General features: G+C 48.1%; 2 protein-coding genes across 2 annotated transcripts in view; one reads left to right on the top strand and one right to left on the bottom strand.

Annotated features, from left to right (window-relative positions):
* The window catches only part of LOC135887695 (class I histocompatibility antigen, F10 alpha chain-like), a 201,739-nt gene that overhangs the window by 145,011 nt on the left and 37,624 nt on the right, over window positions 1-19,104 (bottom strand). The window lies entirely within an intron of this gene.
* On the top strand, window positions 10,364-13,977 carry LOC135888098 (E3 ubiquitin-protein ligase PDZRN3-B-like). Its single transcript, XM_065415906.1, is given in 3 exon segments — window positions 10,364-10,846; window positions 10,849-11,101; window positions 13,856-13,977. Coding segments are annotated over 3 exon segments (858 nt in total).

Genomic DNA, 19,104 nt, shown 5'->3' with positions numbered 1-19,104 from the left:
ACAGGAAGCCGGTGATCATGCAGGGGGTTAGATTAGATGCTCTAAAGGTCTCTTCTGGCAATCAAGTCTACTAGTTTTGGAAAACCTGAGTGTAGCATTGGGAGCAGCCTCCTATGTTTCACTATCTAGCCGGCTTGCTTCCTAGAATGAACACGCATTGAGTGGGGTGATCCACAGAGAGTAGCTCAAACCTTCAAAGTGTCTGGCCAGCAGCAGGACATTAGCACTTCAGGGGAGGGGTGTGTGGCAGTGACATCACAAAGGCCTTTTGCAGGACCTCAGCCTATTGGTCAAAGGTGGTGGGGAGGTGGTGACCTCACAGAGAGATGCTGACATCAGTCAGGCAGGATAGGGGCGCAGGGCCAGGGAAACCTCAGAGACCCCTGTGGCTTTGCTTCAGCAAGTCTCCTTCTCGAGGTCTCTCTTTGAGGACTGAGAGAGTGTTAGGGTTCATGTACGTGAGTGCGAGGAGGAGCCTCTTTTGAGCTTTCTCCTTTCCTTTTACTGATTTTACTAGAAAAAAGATGTCCCTGTTTAGAAGGTAAGAGTCTCCAAGAGGTTTGGAACCTGTTCAGTCTGATCCACCTGGTGCCAGCTGAATTCTAGGCATGGAAAACACTAGTTTAAGGTGGCAGAATTTTATTCCCCACCTGGGATTTTGTCCCATACAAACACTGGGGACATTAGGGTTTGTCTTTTTCCTTCTACCTTTTCCTCCATCCCTCCTTCCTTTCTCTTCATCTCTTCCTTCTTTTGTCCTTTCTCCTGTTCCCCTCCCACCACCAGGAGGGGTGAGGCGGGCTGGCTCCAACTGGCTGTAGGATCTGCTGCTGCAGGGGCTGTGGGTTAGGAGTGTTCCTCTTGGGGAGGCAGAGGCAGAGCAGAGAATGAGCTTGGCTGGAGTCATGTTCTTCTTGTCCTGCTTAAGTGGTGACTGGGCTTTTAAGGGGACCATGCTCCAGGTTCATGCCTTCCTGTCATCCTGGAGCAGCTGGGGAAGCAAGTCCTCATGGAGGGCCCTGCCCATATCCCTGTGCTCCAGGCTCCCTTGGGGGCAGAGGAAATTAAGGGTCTAGCTCTAGCTTCTATCCTCTAGCATCTCCTGCAGAGGGGCTGAGGAGAAAAAGAGAGTCCTGGCCCACGGGGGACTGGGAGCTGGCAGGAAAATGCTGATGGAGTCCCCTCTCCCTCTCCCTTCCATTAGAACTCAGCAGAATTCCCCAGGATGGGTCACCACGTGGCACAGCTGGCTCTGTTGATCAGTGACCCAGCCAAGGACATCAGCCAGCAGGCCAGGGAGGGGGTTTACCGGCTCTACCAGCTGCTGCTGCACCAGAGGGGTAAGGAACCCAGCTGGGAAATGGCACCCGATAGAAGAGTGAGACTGGGACCCCAGCCAATTTCTCTCAGACTGACCCCGGCTGGAGGATGAGTCTCTGTCTGTCTCTTTCTCTGTTCTACACCCCTCCCCTGCAATTCTGTTGGGCCAGGCATGCAGCGAGGACTCTGCCCACTGTGCAGCCACCAATGGGATTGGAAGGACACAAGCACTGCAACCAGAATGACAAATGTGTGTGTGTGTCTCTCTTTCCCAGGGCTGAGCATCCATGAGGCCGAAGACCTGTGGTGCTGGGACTGGCACCAGGACAGCAGGCTCCTGGGCTACAGGAACACAGCCAGGGTGGGAGAGGTAAGGACACTCTGCCAGGGCATGAGACAGCTCAGGGAGTGGGGGTGGCTGGGTCCCCTGCAGTGGCTGCCTCCAGGGGCCACTAGATGGAGATGCTGTTCTAGCTCCAGGAGTTGGAGCCTGGCTCTGGGCAATCTGCTAATGCCTCACATCCTGTTGGTTTTAGGTCTTCGGAAAGTTCTTCTCGGAAGGGCAAAGAAGACTCTTCCTCTGGATGTCAGTGCTGGCCATCCACAACCCCCTCCTGCATGTCCAGGGGCGGCTCTAGGCACCAGCAAAGCAAGCAGGTGCTTGGGGCAGCCCATTTGCAGGGGTGGCAGGGATCCAGCATGGGAGCTGAGAACCAACAGGGGGCCCTGGGAGCTGTAGTTCCTTGGTTAGGTCCCTGCCTATAGAGCCAACCCTGGTGCAGGGAAAGAACTACATTTCCCAGCAATCCCTTGGCCACTACCAACAGGAAAGAGGGGGAGGGAGTGAGGAAGCTGAGACCTCATGCTGTCGCCTGCTGTGAATGGAGAGCTGTGCTGTGAGTAGGGATTCCACATTTTAACATTCAAAAAATAGGACACTCCATGGGGAGGGAGGGTAGCCCCACCCTGCCCCCATCCACTCCCTCCGACTGCCCCCCACAGAAACCCCAACCCATCCAACCCCCCTGCTCCCTGTCCCCTGATCACCCCCTCCCGGGACCCCTGCCCCAACTGCCCCCCAGGACTCCACCCCCTATCTAAGCCCCACTGGTCCTTGTACCCAACTTCCCCCTTCCTGAGACCCCCCCAATTTCCCCTTTAGGACCCCACCCTCTACCTGTCCCCTGACAAACCTCTGGGACTCCCATGCCTATCCAACTGCTGCCTGTCCCCTAACTGCCCCCCCAACCCCCTGACCCATCTAACCCCCCCTTCTCCCTGCCCCTGACTGCCCCCCCGAACCTCCGCCCCATCCAACCCCCCTGCTCCCTGTCCCTTGACTGCCCCCCCCCGGAACCCCCTACCCCTTCTCCAACCCCCTTACCGTGCCACTCAGACCAGCGTGTCTGGCTTCATGCGGCGCCAGACACGATGCTGCATACATGCTGCTGTGCTCCCCTGTGGAGCCACAGGCTCCCCCCTCTCCCCCCCCCGCACCTGCCTTCCAGATTTGAACACCTCAAAATTCAGGAGTGCTCAAGCTCAGTTTGGGCAGCTGTTACTTCATTTCTCCAAAATCAAATATACTGATCCACTGTAACTTGCTGTAGAAAAAGTAGGATAACATTGAGGAAGAAATGCTTCTCAGTGGTTATTAGGACTGGAATTGCTATTTTCAACAGCCATTGCCTTTTGTTTGTTTGTTTAAAAGGAAGACAGTGATATTGCATTGGCAAATTCCCCATAGAAAGAAAGAGTGGAAGAAAAGAATAATAAAGGCACCTCAACTTTTCCTCATTTATGTAGGACAGTCTTATAATATGCATCCAGATATCCTCCAATCACACAAGCTGAAAATTGTTCCACTTAACTGCAGTTCTGTAACCATATGGGAACCAATCCTGTCTGTGTTCTGTGCACATCTAAAATTCCTGCTGAATGACCTGCCGTGGGAGCGAGTTACCAGTGACCCAGGGCTGCGGCGGAAGGAGGGTGCAGGTGTGTGGGGGGTGAGCCAAGGGCTGGGGCGGCAGGAGGTGTGTGTGTGTGTGGGGGGCAATGGTGGGTGGGTACGGGGAACCCAGAGCTGGGGCAGCAGGGTGTGTGTGGGGGAGAGCCCAGGGCTGGGGCGGGGGGCAGCCAAAAATTTTTTTGCTTGGGGCGGCAAAAAACCTAGACCCGGCCCTGCCCCTGATCCAGTTAACTGAGGAAACCTCCCAGATCTTTCTCTGCTCCCTCCTGGGAGGCTCAATCTGGTCCTATGCTTTCCATAGTAAAGTCATGTGGTGAACATGTTATGGGTTTCAGACTTCAATATATTTTGCTGGGTGTGTGCAGCGATGCAGGGGCAGAAGTCAGGTTGGTGACTGATTCTTAATGATGAATTTCCAGATTTTCACATATTTAGTTGTTCTTAAAATGGCAGCATTCTTTATACATGTGTTGTTGTTTAAGGGAGATCTACAAACAACTCCACCTCACTGATGGCATTTTTTTTTGGCCTGGTGCCATTTACGGCTTTAGCATCCAACCAATCTACACTGCTTTCAGTTACAAAGGTGGGGAACAGCCCCAAAAAGGAGGAGCAGAGTAAAAACTAAAGAAAGAAAGAAATCAGTGCAGGGAGTTTAAAATGCTTCCTCTCTTCAGCAACCAGACAGTCTTCCTCGCTCACATTTTCACACTCCAGCCTTAAACAACATACACTGAGGGCAACAGTGCAAAGAGCTGTGCATAAGTTTGGGACCATAATGAGAGTCCTCCTCCCATGATTTCTGAGCCACTATAGCTGCAGGGGAAAGCCTTCCAGCAGGCCACATCTCCAGCTGGGCAACTAGCCCTTCCCTTACTCTGTGCTCCCTACACTAGCTACCCAAATAACCTGTAATTAGAGTGGTTTTCTGCTGCTTCATTTGGGATTGTTTTTCACTCCCTTTTCTAAGAGACATAATAAAAAAGACTTTAAGCTACTGGTGGTGGTGGGTGGGAGGAATGTCCCAGCAGCCAAGCACCCCAGAGGGCCAAGGAGAAGATCTCTGGGAGTGAAACAGTTCCAACTTTGTGTGTGGGCTTATCGTCTGCCTGGCATGCCAGCAGCTCCCTTCTGCCCTTTTCGTGCATCTCCCTCCACCTCTTTTCCTGGCTCCCCTCCTGCACAGGGAAGGGAGCTGGCGTGGTTGCTTTCCCTCACTCCGCAGGCGTGAGTCTGAGGCTGGCAGATCTCAGCTTCTTCCCTCCTCGTCCTGCTGCATTTCCCTTCTAGGGCCTGGTCTACACTACGAGTTTAGGTCGACTTTAGCTGCGTTAAGTCGACTTAAGCCTGGACACGTTTACACGACGAAGCCCTTTCTTTCGACTTAAAGGGCCCTTTAAACCGGTTTCTTTACACCACCTCGACGAGGGGATTAGCGATAAAATCGGCCTTATGGGGGTCGGAATTGGGTAGTGAGGACGGAATTCGACATTAGTGGCCTCCGGGAGCTATCCCACAGTGCTTCATTGTGACCGCTCTGGACAGCACTCTCATCTCAGATGCACTGGCCAGGTAGACAGGAAAAGCCCCGCGAACTTTTGAATTTCATTTCCTGTTTGCTCAGTGTGGAGAGCACAGGTGACCATGCAGAGCTCATCAGCACAGGTAACCGTGATGGAGTCCCAGTCCCAGTCCCAGGATCGCAAAAGAGCTCCAGCCTGGACAGAACGGGAGGTAGTGGATCTGATCGCCATCTGGGGAGATGAAGCAGTGCTGGCCGAACTCCGAAACAGTAAAAGAAATGGCAAAACATTAGAAAAGATCTCCAAGGCCATGAAGGACAGAGGCCATAACAGGGACGCACAGCAGTGCCGCGTGAAAATTAAGGAGCTAAGGCAAGCCTACCACAAAGCCAGAGACGCAAACGGAAGGTCCGGGGCTGAGCCGCAAACATGCCGCTACTACGAGGAGCTGCATGCCATTCTAGGGGGTGCAGCCACCAGTAGCCCAAGCGTGTGCTATCAGTCCCTCGCTGGAGACAGGGAAGCGGGTTCGGCGGACGAGGAAGATGAGGATGGAGAGAACATCATAGATAGCTCACAGCAGCAAGGAAGCGGAGAAACCAGTTTCCCCAACAGCCAGGATATGTTTGTCACCCTGGACCTGGAACCAGTAACCCCCGAACTCACCCAAGACCCTGTGGGCACACAGGGGACCTCTGGTGAGTGTACCTTTGTAAATATTACACATGGTTTAAAAACAAGCGTGTTTAATGATTAATGATTAATTTGCCCTGGCAATCGCGGCCAGTACAGCTACTGGAAAAGTCTGTTAACGTGTATGGGGATGGAGCGGAAATCCTCCAGGGACATCTCCAGAAAGCTCTCCTTCATGTACTCCCAAAGCCTTTGCAAAAGGTTTCTGGGGAGGGCTGCCTTATCCCGTCCGCCATGGTAGGACACTTTACCACGCCAGGCCAGTAGCACGTAGTCTGGAATCATTGCATAACAAAGCATGGCAGCGTATGGTCCCGGTGTTTGCTGGCATGCAGACAACATCCATTCCTTATCTCTCTTTGTTATCCTCAGGAGAGTGATATCATTCACGGTCACCTGGTTGAAATGGGGCGATTTTATTAAGGGGACATTCAGAGGTGCCCATTCCTGCTCTGCTGAACAGAAATATTCCCCGCTGTTAACCACGCGGTGGGGGGGAGGGGTGAAGTGACCAACCCAGAGAATTGGGTGTGTGGGGGAGGGGAGTTAGTTGGGTTTGTGCTGCATGTTAAACCTGAAACCTCAGCCCCTCCTTTTACATTGCAAACCCATTTTAAATGGCCAACCCAACGGGTGCTTGGTATGGTTCATGAGAGCAGTACTGTTTTAAACCATCCCCAATTGTTAACAAGGTTAAAAAAGCCAAAAGACTGTGTCTTACCATGGCTGCCTGCAAGCTGAAATCTGTGGCCTGGCACTGTGTGAGTGATCTCTCACACCAAACCGGCAGGCCCTCAATATAAGAGGAAAAATGCGACCTTGTAACGAAAGCACATGTGCTGTGTGATGTGAACAGCAAAATCTAACGTGAAAGAGTGTACCCATTGTTCTCAAAAATGTATCTTTTTTAAACAACTCTCCCTTCTCCTCCACCAGCTGCAAATGTTTCACCTTCACAGAGGCTAGTGAATATTCGAAGAAGGAAGCGAAGGACGCGTGACGAAATGTTCACTGAACTACAGACTGCCTCCCACGCTGACAGAGCACAGCAGAATGCGTGGAGGCAGTCAATGACTGATTTTAAAAAAGCCCAATATGAGCGAGAGGAGAGGTGGCGGGCTGAAACGCGGGCTGAAGAGGAGAAGTGGCGTGAGCTTCTACTCAGAAAGCAAGAGTCGATGCTCCGGCTGCTGGAGCATCAAAGTGATATGCTCCTGCGTATGGTTGAGCTGCAGGAAAGGCAGCAGGAGCAGAGACCGCCGCTACAGCCCCTCTGTAACCAACAGCAGGAGCAGAGACCGCCGCTACAGCCCCTCTGTAACCAACAGCAGGAGCAGAGACCGCCGCTACAGCCCCTCTGTAACCACCAGCAGGAGCAGAGACCGCCGCTACAGCCCCTCTGTAACCACCAGCCCTCCTCCCCAAGTCCCATTGCCTCCTCACCCAGACGCCCAAGAACACAGTGGGGGGGGGGCTCCGGCCACCCAATCACTCCACCCTAGATGATTTACACAGCAATAAGTTTTAAAGTTTTAAAGTGCAGTGTGTCCTTTTCCTTCCCTTCTCCCCCACCCATCCCGGGCTACCTTTGCAATTATCCCCCTGGTTGTGTGCTGCTTCCCTCCTCCCCCACCCATCCCGGGCTACCTTTGCAATTATCCCCCTAGTTGTGTGCTGCTTCCCTCCTCCCCCACCCATCCCGGGCTACCTTTGCAATTATCCCCCTAGTTGTGTGCTGAATTAATAAAGAATGCATGAATGTGAGGTAACAATGACTTTATTGCCTCTGCAAGTGGTGCTTGAAGAGGGTAGGGGAGGTTGGGGTGCTTGGTTTACAGGGTAGTAGAGTTAACCGGGTGGGTGGGGGGGCTGCGATTTCATCAAGGAGAAACAAACAGAAGTTTCACACCGTATCCTGGCCAGTCACAAAACTAGTTTTCAAAGCCTCTCTGATGCGCACCGCGCTCTGCTGTGCTGCTCTAACCGACCTGGTGTCTGGCTGCGCATAATCAGCGGCCAGGCGATTTGCCTCTACCTCCCACCCCGCCATAAATGTCTCCCCCTTACTCTCACAGATATTGTGGAGCGCACAGCAAGCAGCAATAACAATGGGGATATTCTTTTCGCTGAGGTCACAGCGAGTCAGTAAGCTGCGCCAGCGCGCTTTTAAACGCCCAAATGCACATTCCACCACCATTCGGCACTTGCTCAGCCTGTAGTTGAACAGGTCCTGACTCCTGTCCAGGCTGCCTGTGTATGGCGTCATGAGCCATGGCATTAAGGGGTAGGCTGGGTCCCCAAGGATCACGATAGGCATTTCAACATCCCCAATGGTTATTTTCTGGTCCGGGAAGAAAGTCCCTTCCTCCAGCTTTCGAAACAGAAGAGAGTGCCTGAAGACGCGAGCATCATGTACCCTTCCCGGCCAGCCCACGTTGATGTCAGTGAAACGTCCCTTGTGATCCACCAGGGCTTGCAGCAGCATTGAAAACTACCCCTTGCGGTTTATGTATTCGGTGGCTTGGTGCGCCGGTGCCAAGATAGGGATATGGGTTCCGTCTATCGCCCCACCACAGTTTGGGAATCCCATTGCAGCAAAGCCATCCACTATGTCCTGCACGTTTCCCAGAGTCACTACCCTTGATATCACCAGGTCTCTCATTGCCCTGGCAACTTGGATCACAGCAGCCCCCACAGTAGATTTGCCCACTCCAAATTGATTCCCGACTGACCGGTAGCTGTCTGGCGTTGCAAGCTTCCACAGGGCTATCGCCACTCGCTTCTCAACTGTGAGGGCTGCTCTCATCCTGGTATTCTGGCGCTTCAGGGCAGGGGAAAGCAAGTCACAAAGTTCCATGAAAGTGCCCTTACGCATGCGAAAGTTTCGCAGCCACTGGGAATTGTCCCAGACCTGCAACACGATGCGATCCCACCAGTCTGTGCTTGTTTCCCGGGCCCAGAATCGGCGTTCCATGGCATGAACCTGCCCCAGTAACACCATGATTTCCACATTGCTGGGGCCTGTGCCTTGTGAGAGGTCCATGTCAATTTCCTCATCACTATCGTCGCCGCGCTGCAATCGCCTCCTCCTCCTCAGCTGGTCCTCCTGGTTTTGCTTTGGCATGTCCAGGCTCTGCATATACTCCAGGACAATGCGCGTGGTGTTCATAGTGCTCATAATTGCCGCGGTGATCTGAGCGGGCTCCATGATCCCAGTGCTAGCTATGGCGTCTGGTCTGAAAAAAGGCGCGAAACTAGTATCTAAAGACCAGGGGAAGAAGGGAGGGAGGGAGGGAGGGGCGGGCGACTGACGACATGGCGTACAGGTACAGGGAATTAAAATCAAGAAAGGTGGCTGTGCATCAGGGAGAAATACAAACAACTGTCACACAGAATGCCCCCCCCCCCAGAGATTGAACTCCTAAGCCTGGGTTTAGCGGGCCGTTGATTTGACGGAGGGAGGGGGGAAGGAAATGAATACAGAACAAATCTATTTTTTACATCTTAAGACGACAGTGCAGCATGACTGATAGCCCTCGGCATTTTCTGGGTGCTTGGCAGCAAATACTTGGCAGCAAATAGTATACTACGACTGGTAACCATCATTGTCCAACGAGGACGGTTAAAGGCAAGGGGTTGCTGCTGTGTAGCAATGTAGCCCCACGTGTGCCAGCCACATGTCTGCCAGCACCCAGATCGCCCTCGGCCTTTTCTGGGTGCTTAGCAGACAATACTTGGCAGCAAATGGTATACTACGACTGGTAACCATCATTGTCCAACGAGGACATCTATGAGCATTTCAGGCAACCTGTAAATTTACTTGCTTTCAGACCTGAGGAAAGCTCTTCTTGCAGATCTGCTGAGCACCCAGATCGCCCTCGGCCTCTTCTGGATGCTCAGCAGACAATACTGACAGGACGGTTACCAGTCGTAATAAACCATCTACTGCCAAAAGGCAAGAGGCTGGTGCAATGCAGCCCTACGGCTGCCAGCCCCACAGCTACCAGCATCCCGAGCACCGATGAAGGCTACTACTCATGCTGCACCGTCTACCGCCAAAAGGCAGTAAGCTGCTGCTGCTGTTTAGCAATGCAGTCCCACATTTGCCGGCACCCGGAAGACATATGGTGACGGTGAGCTGAGCTGAGCGGGCTCCATGCTTGGCGTGGTATGTTGTCTGCACAGGTAACCCAGGTAAAAAGGCGCGAATCTATTGTCTGCCGTTGATGTGATGGCAGGGGAGGGGCGTGATGCAATGTACCCAGAACCCCACGCGGCACTGCTTTGCATCATTCGGGCATTGCGATCTCAACCCATAATTCCAATGGGCGCCGGAGACTCCGGGAACTGTGGGATAGGTACCCATAGGCACCCATAGTGCAATGCGCCGGAAGTCGACGCTAGCCTCGGTACTGTGGACGCGGTCCGCCGACTTCATGCACTTAGAGCATTTTATGTGGGGACACACACAGTCGGCTGCATAAAACCGGTTTCTATAAAACCGGCTTCTATAAATCCGACCTAATTTTGTAGTGTAGACAAGCCCTAGGAGGATGCAACGAAAGGGCGGTAGTGGTGGGCGGTATTGGGCCGTAGCTCCTATTAGAGTTAATACGGGAGGGTCAGGGGACATGGTGAGCAGCTGAAAACTTCAAACCAAACCAACTCTGCGCTGCCCCGCCCCTCCCCTCTTCACCCCCCCCCCCGCCCCCTTCCTTGGAAGTTCGAGCTGCGCTGCCTGCATCAGCAGCCGGGCTGTCAGGAGAAGCAGCCGAGCAGCAGCAGCCGCCGCCACCGCCCCTGGAAAGTTGTTCCCCCCGCCATGCTCCCAGCCCGCTCTGCCCCCCCACCAGCCATGGGCTTTGACCTGGATCGCTTTGCCGAGCCCGTGGAGCCGGATCTCAAGTGCAAACTGTGCAGCAAGGTGCTGGAGGAGCCGCTGTCCACGCCGTGCGGGCACGTCTTCTGCGCCGGCTGCCTGCTGCCCTGGGCGGTGCAGCGGCGCCTGTGCCCCCTGCAGGGCCAGCCCATCTCGGCCAAGGAGCTGCCCCAGGTGCTGCCGCTCAGGAGTCTCAGCCACAAGCTGGAGCTCAAGTGCGACTCCAGCCCGCGGGGCTGCGGCCGGACCGTGCGGCTCCACCAGCTGGCAGCCCACGTGGAGATGTGCGACTCCAGCCCGGCCCGGTGCCGCCACAAGGGCTGCCCGGAGGTGCTCAGCCTGAAGGACGTGGACGCGCACCTGCGGGAGAGCTGCGAGCAGCGCCCGGCCGGCATCTGCCAGCAGGGCTGCGGCTTGGTGCTCCTGCAGCGGGACCGGGCGGGGGGCGCGCAGCCGGGCGGGGGCACTGCTGCCTGCGGGCGCTGCGCAGCCAGAACAGCAGCTTGCCAGGCCAGAGGGCCAGCGTGGAGCAGGAGCTGAAGCGACAGTCCCTGAAGTGGAGCAAGAGGGAGAAGTCGCTGCTGGCTCAGCTCGCGGCGCTGCAGAGCGAGGTGCAGCTCACGGCGCTTAGGTACCAGGTGAAGTTCAACCAGTACATGAGCCACATCAGCAGCATCCCCAGGAACCTGGCCGGCAGCCACCCCTGCAAGGTGAGTGAAGGAGTGAGCGGTCTGGGGGCCGCAGGCGCCCAGCCTGGCGGGCTCTGAAGTGAGCAGCCCCCTTCCCCTCAGCCCGCTGTTTGGTGTGGTGTGACCCGGCTGCCTGTCTTTACACTGGGATCTCCTCTATGCCAAGGCTGCTCCTTGGAGGGTGCCTAGCAGACAGGGACGCTGGAACAATTTGCATAGTGGGGGTACTGAGAGCCATTGAACCAAACTGTCAACCCTGTATGTGATGGAAGCCACTTCAAGCCATGGGGTGCGGGAGCACCCCTAGTTCCAGCCCCTATGCTATCAGCTCATGGGCGATACTGCCAACGACCCTATCGACTTGAGACCAGATTCTCTGCAAGCCAAACTCTGCTGCAGTCAGCAGACCTACCCGAGCAGAGACTGGACCCTTTGTGGCATTTATTCCATCCCTACTTGTGTGGTCGCTTTTGGCAAATACAAATCGAGCTGACACACACTGTAGCCTCTGCCCACCACACTGTACCTGGACCTGGGATTGCACTTTCAGCCCCTGCAGTTTGGTGCGGTCCCCTAGAAAACCCCCAAAGGCAGAGAGGCAGTCAGTTAACACATGGCAGGTTAGTGCCACTCTCAGCAACCTAAAACCTAGCTCTCTCTTGTTGTGCCGATGCTTGAAAAGTCCGGAAACAGTTAAAGTGATGTAAATCAAACTTTTACATTTCAGCCCCCCATTCATTCAGCCTGGAAAACTCGTCATCTTTTAAGAGCTGTGAAAGCAGTTTCAGCAGATTCTTTCTGGCTCTCTCATTTTCTTTAAGAGTGCAAACGAAGAGCCTAAAATGCAGTCATAAATTACATGAGTCTTTTTAGGTTACGTGTTTCATGTCTCCTTTTGTAGTTTAAGAATCTGGCGGCTCTAAGGGTTGCACACCAGCAGCCTCTGGTAGTTCCCAGTGACTCAGTTTGGATGAGGATCTCCTGTCAGGTTTGTCTGGAGTGAGAGGGAAACACAAGTGAGAGGAAAGGGCTTCAACTTAGCTGACAATAAACAACTTTGAATGCAAATCTTCCGGGGCAGGGTGTCCAGATCAGACCACAATTCATCCAGCTGGGTGTGACCTTATTAATGCTGGTACTGTGTTTTCTTTAGATGGGGTTCCAGTTTCAGATAGATATGGAGCTAACAGATATTTTTGTCTTATAATTACATTATTAAGAAGTAGCTTGGGAAACAGTTTGTTGTTTAAAAACATTAGAATAGTTTATAGTTTAGGAACAGTTCTGCAGGGACACAGAAATGTCTTTAGTTTTGGAGAAGGACATAATGATTGGCAGTTTTGACATTAGAGACCAGCGCTGCTGCTTCAGCCCTTTGCCAAGTCAGATGGCATTGCTTATTGAATTGCCTGCTTTTGATTGAATAAACAGACACATTTTACTGGTGAGATGGCTTAACATGCTAAAGGGTTTGTTCTGTAAAGCTTTAATACCTGTCTGAAGGATTGCTGTGCAGAGTCTGACATCCTTGGTTGCAACCATGGTGAGAAGTGATTTAATAGAACTTAAGCGCCACTCAAGAGACTTTTCTTCCAAAATCTTTATTGACTCTTTTGAAGCAAAATCCAGAGGAAAAGATTTGCGTAGTCTGGCCGGCTTCTGAACTAGTATGATATGCTGAACTTCAAACTGCTATAAAAGAGACTCACATTTGGGGCACTGATTCAAGTTCATGCTGTAATATAAAACTTCACTGCCACAGTTAATAAAAATCTGTTTGGATATCAGAGTGCATCCACATTCATTATTATATTCTGAATATTTTTAAATGTACATTTTCTTTACTTGTCAAAATTGCTTAAATTTACCAATGTATAGAGAATAACAAAACACAATTTTACTTTACTCGGTACAGGCTGAATAAAAATTTTCTGTAGGGATTATGTCTCCTGAAATACAACGGCTCTTATATGTGAAAATTCAAAATAAATTAAATTACTATGCTAAAGAAAGGCCTGTGATAATCTTTTTCATTTTCTTTGTATGGTTTAGAAAATTATTTAACCATTTTTACCTAAGGCAGTAGGTTTTTTTTCATATATTATTATTCTTTAACTTTGGTTTCTTCACTATTTTTTATTGTGTGACTTATAAAATCACATCTAGGATTTTTGTGTGTGTGTTTTCTAGCTTACTTGCTTTACTTTGCTGTGAAGAAAAAAAGAAGAGAAAAAAGGTGTCTTCCCCCCCCCCCCCCCTTTGAATTGCTGTGGAATCTGTATAGAACCAGCTTGTGGAGCTGGAAATGATAAGAGGCAGAGATCTGGGTGAAATCCTGGCTCCACTGAAATCAATGAGAAAACTCCTATTGACTTCACTAGGGCAGGATTTCACCTCATAAGCTTAATATCTAATGGAATTAGTATATACAGGGATTTGTTTTAAAGGTACATAAACATTTGGGGCCTTATTTCAAGAGGTGCTGAGCACTCCCAGATCCACTAACTTAAAGTTTTGTGTGCTCAGCATCTATGAAAATCAGGTCCTTGGGCTCTTCAAAGTACCTGTTACATTTCAGTGGTATTTGTTTTTTCCATCGTGTAAACTCCTGTGTCATTTATAAGTATGTAGCACCATTTTAAATCAGAGTTTTCCATTCAGCTTGTTTGTGTTGCATTTTCCACAGTGAAAAGCTATAGAACATTGATACAGTCCCTTGAAGTATTCCTTTTCATGTAACATTTTTAAATTAGCATTTCACCCCTTTTTTCTTGGGGAGGAGAATCTAAGCCATTAACCATCATGCTACAAAGAGAAAATGATACTTTGGGATTCAATATTGTAGGAGGACGACCCAATCAGGTAATCACCAAAGTAAATATAGTTTTTCCTTTTTTCTAAAGTACATAGATACTTTTTTATTATCATGTGGCTATTATTAGTAATAAAAACAAATAGCTGGGGCCAGCTTCTGCTTTCAGTCACACCATGGATCTGTACTAGCTGAAAATGGGTACAGAATTTGGCCTGCAGATTTAAGATCTGTGGTTTTTTTTTTTTTTAATCATTAGTTTTAACTATTTTTAGGACCCAGTCCTACGAGGCATAGAGTACCCACAACTCTAATGATCGGGTCCATAATACTTTTAGAACAAACCTGGGAGCTGTCTGTAGTCTGAATTCATGCCAGTCATCTGTACTTATGCAAGTTGCCCAGTTGAAATCAGTGGGACTATTCAAATGAGTAAATGTTGCAGAATCAAGCACCTGTAATTCTGTGAAAAAATACTTGATTATTTTCATTAAAGGGAAAGATCAAAATCTTATTCTGTAGCTGCACTACCTGCATCATAGTCAAAACAACTGTCTTGCTAGTGTATACATTCAAATATATATATATATATATATATATATATATATATATATATATATATATACATTCAAATATATATATATTCCACCTTCTTGTATCTTAAATCAGTCTTCTAGCATTAATAACTAGCTTAGATTTAGAAAGACATTTTAAAAAAAAAATCCTAAAATATTAATACCTGTTTGCTTATATAATAATGTATTAAATGGTAAAGAAACTCGCTAAACTGAAAAAATTGATAGTTAATTAAAAATGTTTCATAGTGTTTAGTTAGTTACTATGTACTGATCAGAGGTTTTATTTTATTTTTATTTTTATTTTAAGTTGTAAAGCTGTAACCTGCTACTGCTTTTTTAGCAACAAAATATTGGGGGCAGGGAGTGTGTATGCTTGGTTTGCATGTCTTCTCCTTCTTTTCTAAAGCTATATTTAGTGATGCCAAGGAGTCTGCTCCCATTAGCACCAAAGCCCAAGAAGTACAGGGCCTGCTCTGCAGAATTTCACTGCTAGGTCTTGTGGGTAAATATGAAGTTCTGCAGGTGTCATATGCATTTTATAAAGAGTTCCAAAGTATGAGCTTGTAAGATTTCTTAAGGGAAAGGATGAAAGTCCAGGACTCTAGAAGACATGCATATTATAATACTTACATTGCAATGTATAACACCTTTTCATAGTCCTGGTAAATGAAATCCATAAAATCTTTATTTTGGATTGCAATGTGACTTCTTCTACAATTTAGGGCTGTGGAAGAACTTGGATTTTTGCATGAAGAAAGCAACTCTGTGTTTGTTTGATTTCCTGGGTTTTCTTGGGATTTCATTTTTTGAACTTCTAGATCACTGAAGTATTCACGTGCACATAACATATATTGAACATTTTTTAAATAGTAACATATTGAGGGTCTAGTTTCAATCTGTGAATGAAACCTTAAATTTTTCTAGAAAGTTCAAAGGGAAGTGATGAAAACAATCAAGGTTCTTATTATGCCTATTAAGAAAAAATAAGTAAGTTATAGCACTGTCTGTAATGGGGAGGTTATTGCTGATTGGGGAAAGGATGTGATTTTTGTGCAGAAGCAACTGCCATTGATTGTTGAAGAGATGGAAGTTGGTGGAGTTGTGAATTGTTAGGTGGAAACTTCTAGAAGGTGGGCAGGGCATCATATAACTTGGGTCTGTATAAAGCTGGCTACTTCATATTACTTTTCAGTCTTCAGTATTGAACTTAGTTTTTTCCCTTCTCATTCTAACTATAGTATATGTGAATACTACAAATAGGTGATTTGTGTTAGTGGCTACCAAATATCAATGTGAGACAGAACTGACCCAACATGCCTGAAGCTGAAGAAAATCCTAGGAAACAGGGATTGAATGGACTACAATAATTAAAATAGATCAGCGTTTCCCAACCAGTGTGCCACGGCACGAACAGGTGTGCCACAGAATTTTGGAAAAGTCACTTGTGCGGAGAAAAAAAAAATCTCATTTATTTTAATTTGCATTTTGTGCTATTGCTCTTCGGATGTATGCATGTGAGACAGACATTACACATGCTACGCTCAAATGACCTTGCTTTGCTCTTTGTGTGGTGTCACATGGTAGCTGTGTTTTCTTATCAACTGTTAAGTAACAGTGCTGAATTTTGATTTGAAGACTTGTAAATGGACGAATATTTGAAGAAAAGAGAATCTAGCACCTCCACATGAAGCTGAACATGAACCTAAGAAAGTCAAAGTGGTGAGCCAACGCTACGGTGAGAGTTATTTGCAATTTGGATTTTTATTTACAGCTGAACCATCTTGCTATCTTTGACAGTGTTGTGTGTGGGGGGAGAAACTCTCAAGCCATGCAGTCGTGCCAAGTGATGACACCTTACAAGCAAACATCCGTCAACAAGGGGAAATATTTTTTTGAGCGTTTGAAGGATCAAACTGAAAAACAAGTGCAAATGATGAAAGACTGTAGCAGTTTCTGGAAGCAAGTTTCGGGAAGCAAGCTACTTCGCTACTTGTAGCGAAGGTGAAAAAGCCCTTATACAGTTGTAGAAATACTAATTTTACCAGCATGCAAAGAAATGATGACAGTGACGTTAGGTGAAAATGCAGTCAATGAAATCGCAAAAGTTCCCCTTTCAGATAATATGATAAGTCGCCACATTGATGATCTCAGCTGACATTGAGACTGTGCTCTGAGAAAAATCAAATCAAGTGGAAAATTTGCATTGTGGCTTGCTGACTCAACAGATATCAGTAATCACACTGAACTCTTGGCTAATGTCAGGTATGTTGATGGAGATAGTATAAAAGAAATTCTTTTATTTTGCAGACAACTGCCAGGTCACACGACTGGAGAGGAAATCTTCAGGGTGACAGTGACCTGCCTTGAGGAGGGAGAATTGCACTGGAAAAATTGTCTTATTGTTTGCACAGACGGAACTGCCTCCATGACTGAAAAGACAAGAGGTTTGTAAGCAAGGTCAAAGAACAAAATCCAGATGTGCTGGTGACCCACTGTTTCCTGCACCATGAAGCTGTCGTGGCCAAAAAACTGCCAGAAGAACTTTCCTCAGTGTTAGATGGAGCAGTAAAGATCGTGAACTTAATAAAATCACAGTCCTTAAAATGTTGCCTTTTCTCGTTGTTGTGTGAGGAAATGGGAGCAGAACACCAGAATTTATTTTTTTACATAGAAATACGCTGGCTTTTCCATGGAAAAGTTTTCTCATGTTTGTATGAGCTCAGAGAGGAGTTAAAGATAGCTTTGGAGGAATCCACACACATGGACCTAATCGCTGATGTGGCACGGGGTGCAAAACTTGCCTACTTGGCTGATATATTCCACCACCTCAATGAACTGAACAGGAAAATGCAAGGTAGAAATGAGGCTCTTGTCTCTTGCATGGATAAACTTGCATGAGTTTAGATCTAAGTTAGCCCTCTGATGTGAAAAAAGTAGCAAAAGGCACAATAGAAATGTTCACCCTGGAAAGCACAGCAGATCCCATTGGCAGTATTTTGGTCAATGCCTTTTCTGAGCATTTGAAAAGTCTGGAAGAAAAATTCAGCCTATATTTTCCTTCAACCTAAAGAGAAGATTTCGACTGGGTCTGGGATCCTTGAATTTCCTCTGCAATGGAAAGTGCTAAGAATCTTACAATAATGACTCAAGAGCAACTTGCTGAATTAAGGATGGACCCCTCTTTTAAAATTAAGTTTGGCAATACGCCTGTGGACTCATTCTGGTTGACATTGGCAGATGAATACATGGTAATCTCCATTTTGTTGCCATTTTCAACAACGTACCTGTGCAAGTTAAGTTTTTTCAAGCCTGAATTACATAAAAAACAAGCAAAGAGAGCATATGAGATCAGTGGAGCAAGAGCTCCGAGTTGCACTGTCAACATTTCCTGCCGGGATTGAGCGATTCTGCATATCAAGGCTAGCTCAAATTTATAATGAAAAGTAAGTTTTGTTATGATGATTTTAGCGTGGGGCTTTGGTGCGCCACAGAAATCTTTTATTGAAGTAAGTGTGCCTTAAGACTGGAAAAGGTTGGGAAACACTGAACAAATACTATTATCTAATATAAAAATGTAAACATTGTGTCAAGAATTGTTGAGTAACAAGATAGAAAGGGTGTGTGCTCATCTCAAAGTGCAGGAAATCATTTTTTTTTTCAGGTTATTCAAGGAAAATGTGCATTGCATGAAACTTGGTTTAATGAAGTGAAACAGAATGCTGATTGGTCCTGCAAGCGACAGATTTTTGAGGACAAAATTATGTTCTACTTACAGAATTGCAAGCTTTTCCTTTTGGATAACCTGTGCCTTTCTGTGTCTGAGGGATAAATATACTTACATTTTATGTGTGTTGTGTTTCATAAAACAGTTGAAAGTTTTTTCACTGTTTTTTTTTTTCTTCCTTCCCTCACCTGAAAAAACCAAACCAAACCCATAACAACCTCGTTATGATTTATCTTAGCAGAAAAGAAGTTATTTCAGAGGGCTATGTGTGGGTTGTATGTTTTTTAAAGGAGAAGATGATGTGGTATGCTAATAAGACTCTATAAGTGAGAACTTCACTCCTGCTCTGGACTTTTGAGGCTGCGGGCTCCTGGTTCTGGTGGTGGGAGAATTCTTCTGTTGCTCGCACTGTGGAGACTAGCCTCAGGCTGTCCTCCATGGACCCCATCACAAGCCCTGCCATAGGAGTATACTGGGGGCAGCAGGAGCGTGTCAGATACTGGGTTTCTGGGCAGCCCTGCAGCTCTTGTGCAGCCCAAGGAGGCTCTGGTAACTTAGGTCCCCAGCGCTGGCTAAATTATGCCTGGGGGAAGTGGGGGTGGGGGTGGGAGTGTGTGTGTGTCCAGCCATCCTGAGAGCAGCTCGGGATTGGGAGAGCATAAAGGTAGTTTAAAGCCATTTTAGCCCCCTCCTGCCATCTTGGACTGCGAGTTCTTTGCTTCCCCTTTTAGAACCGAAGCACAAACTCTCGCCCCATGAATGCTGAATCCAGGTGGCAAAGACTGCCAAAGGATTCTGTAGGTCATGTACCTATGTTGTCTATTTAGGCTGTACCAGATTCATCCCCTTACTCTCATCAGATAGTACCTTACTTTATAAAAAGTCATTGAATAAGGTGCAATTTTATATGAGTA

Source organism: Emys orbicularis, chromosome 13, assembly GCF_028017835.1.
Source record: "Emys orbicularis isolate rEmyOrb1 chromosome 13, rEmyOrb1.hap1, whole genome shotgun sequence".
Classification (NCBI taxonomy): Eukaryota; Metazoa; Chordata; order Testudines; family Emydidae; genus Emys; species Emys orbicularis.
The sequence above is the reverse complement of the archived record's forward strand: the minus strand, read 5'-3'. Positions and strand labels throughout refer to the sequence as shown.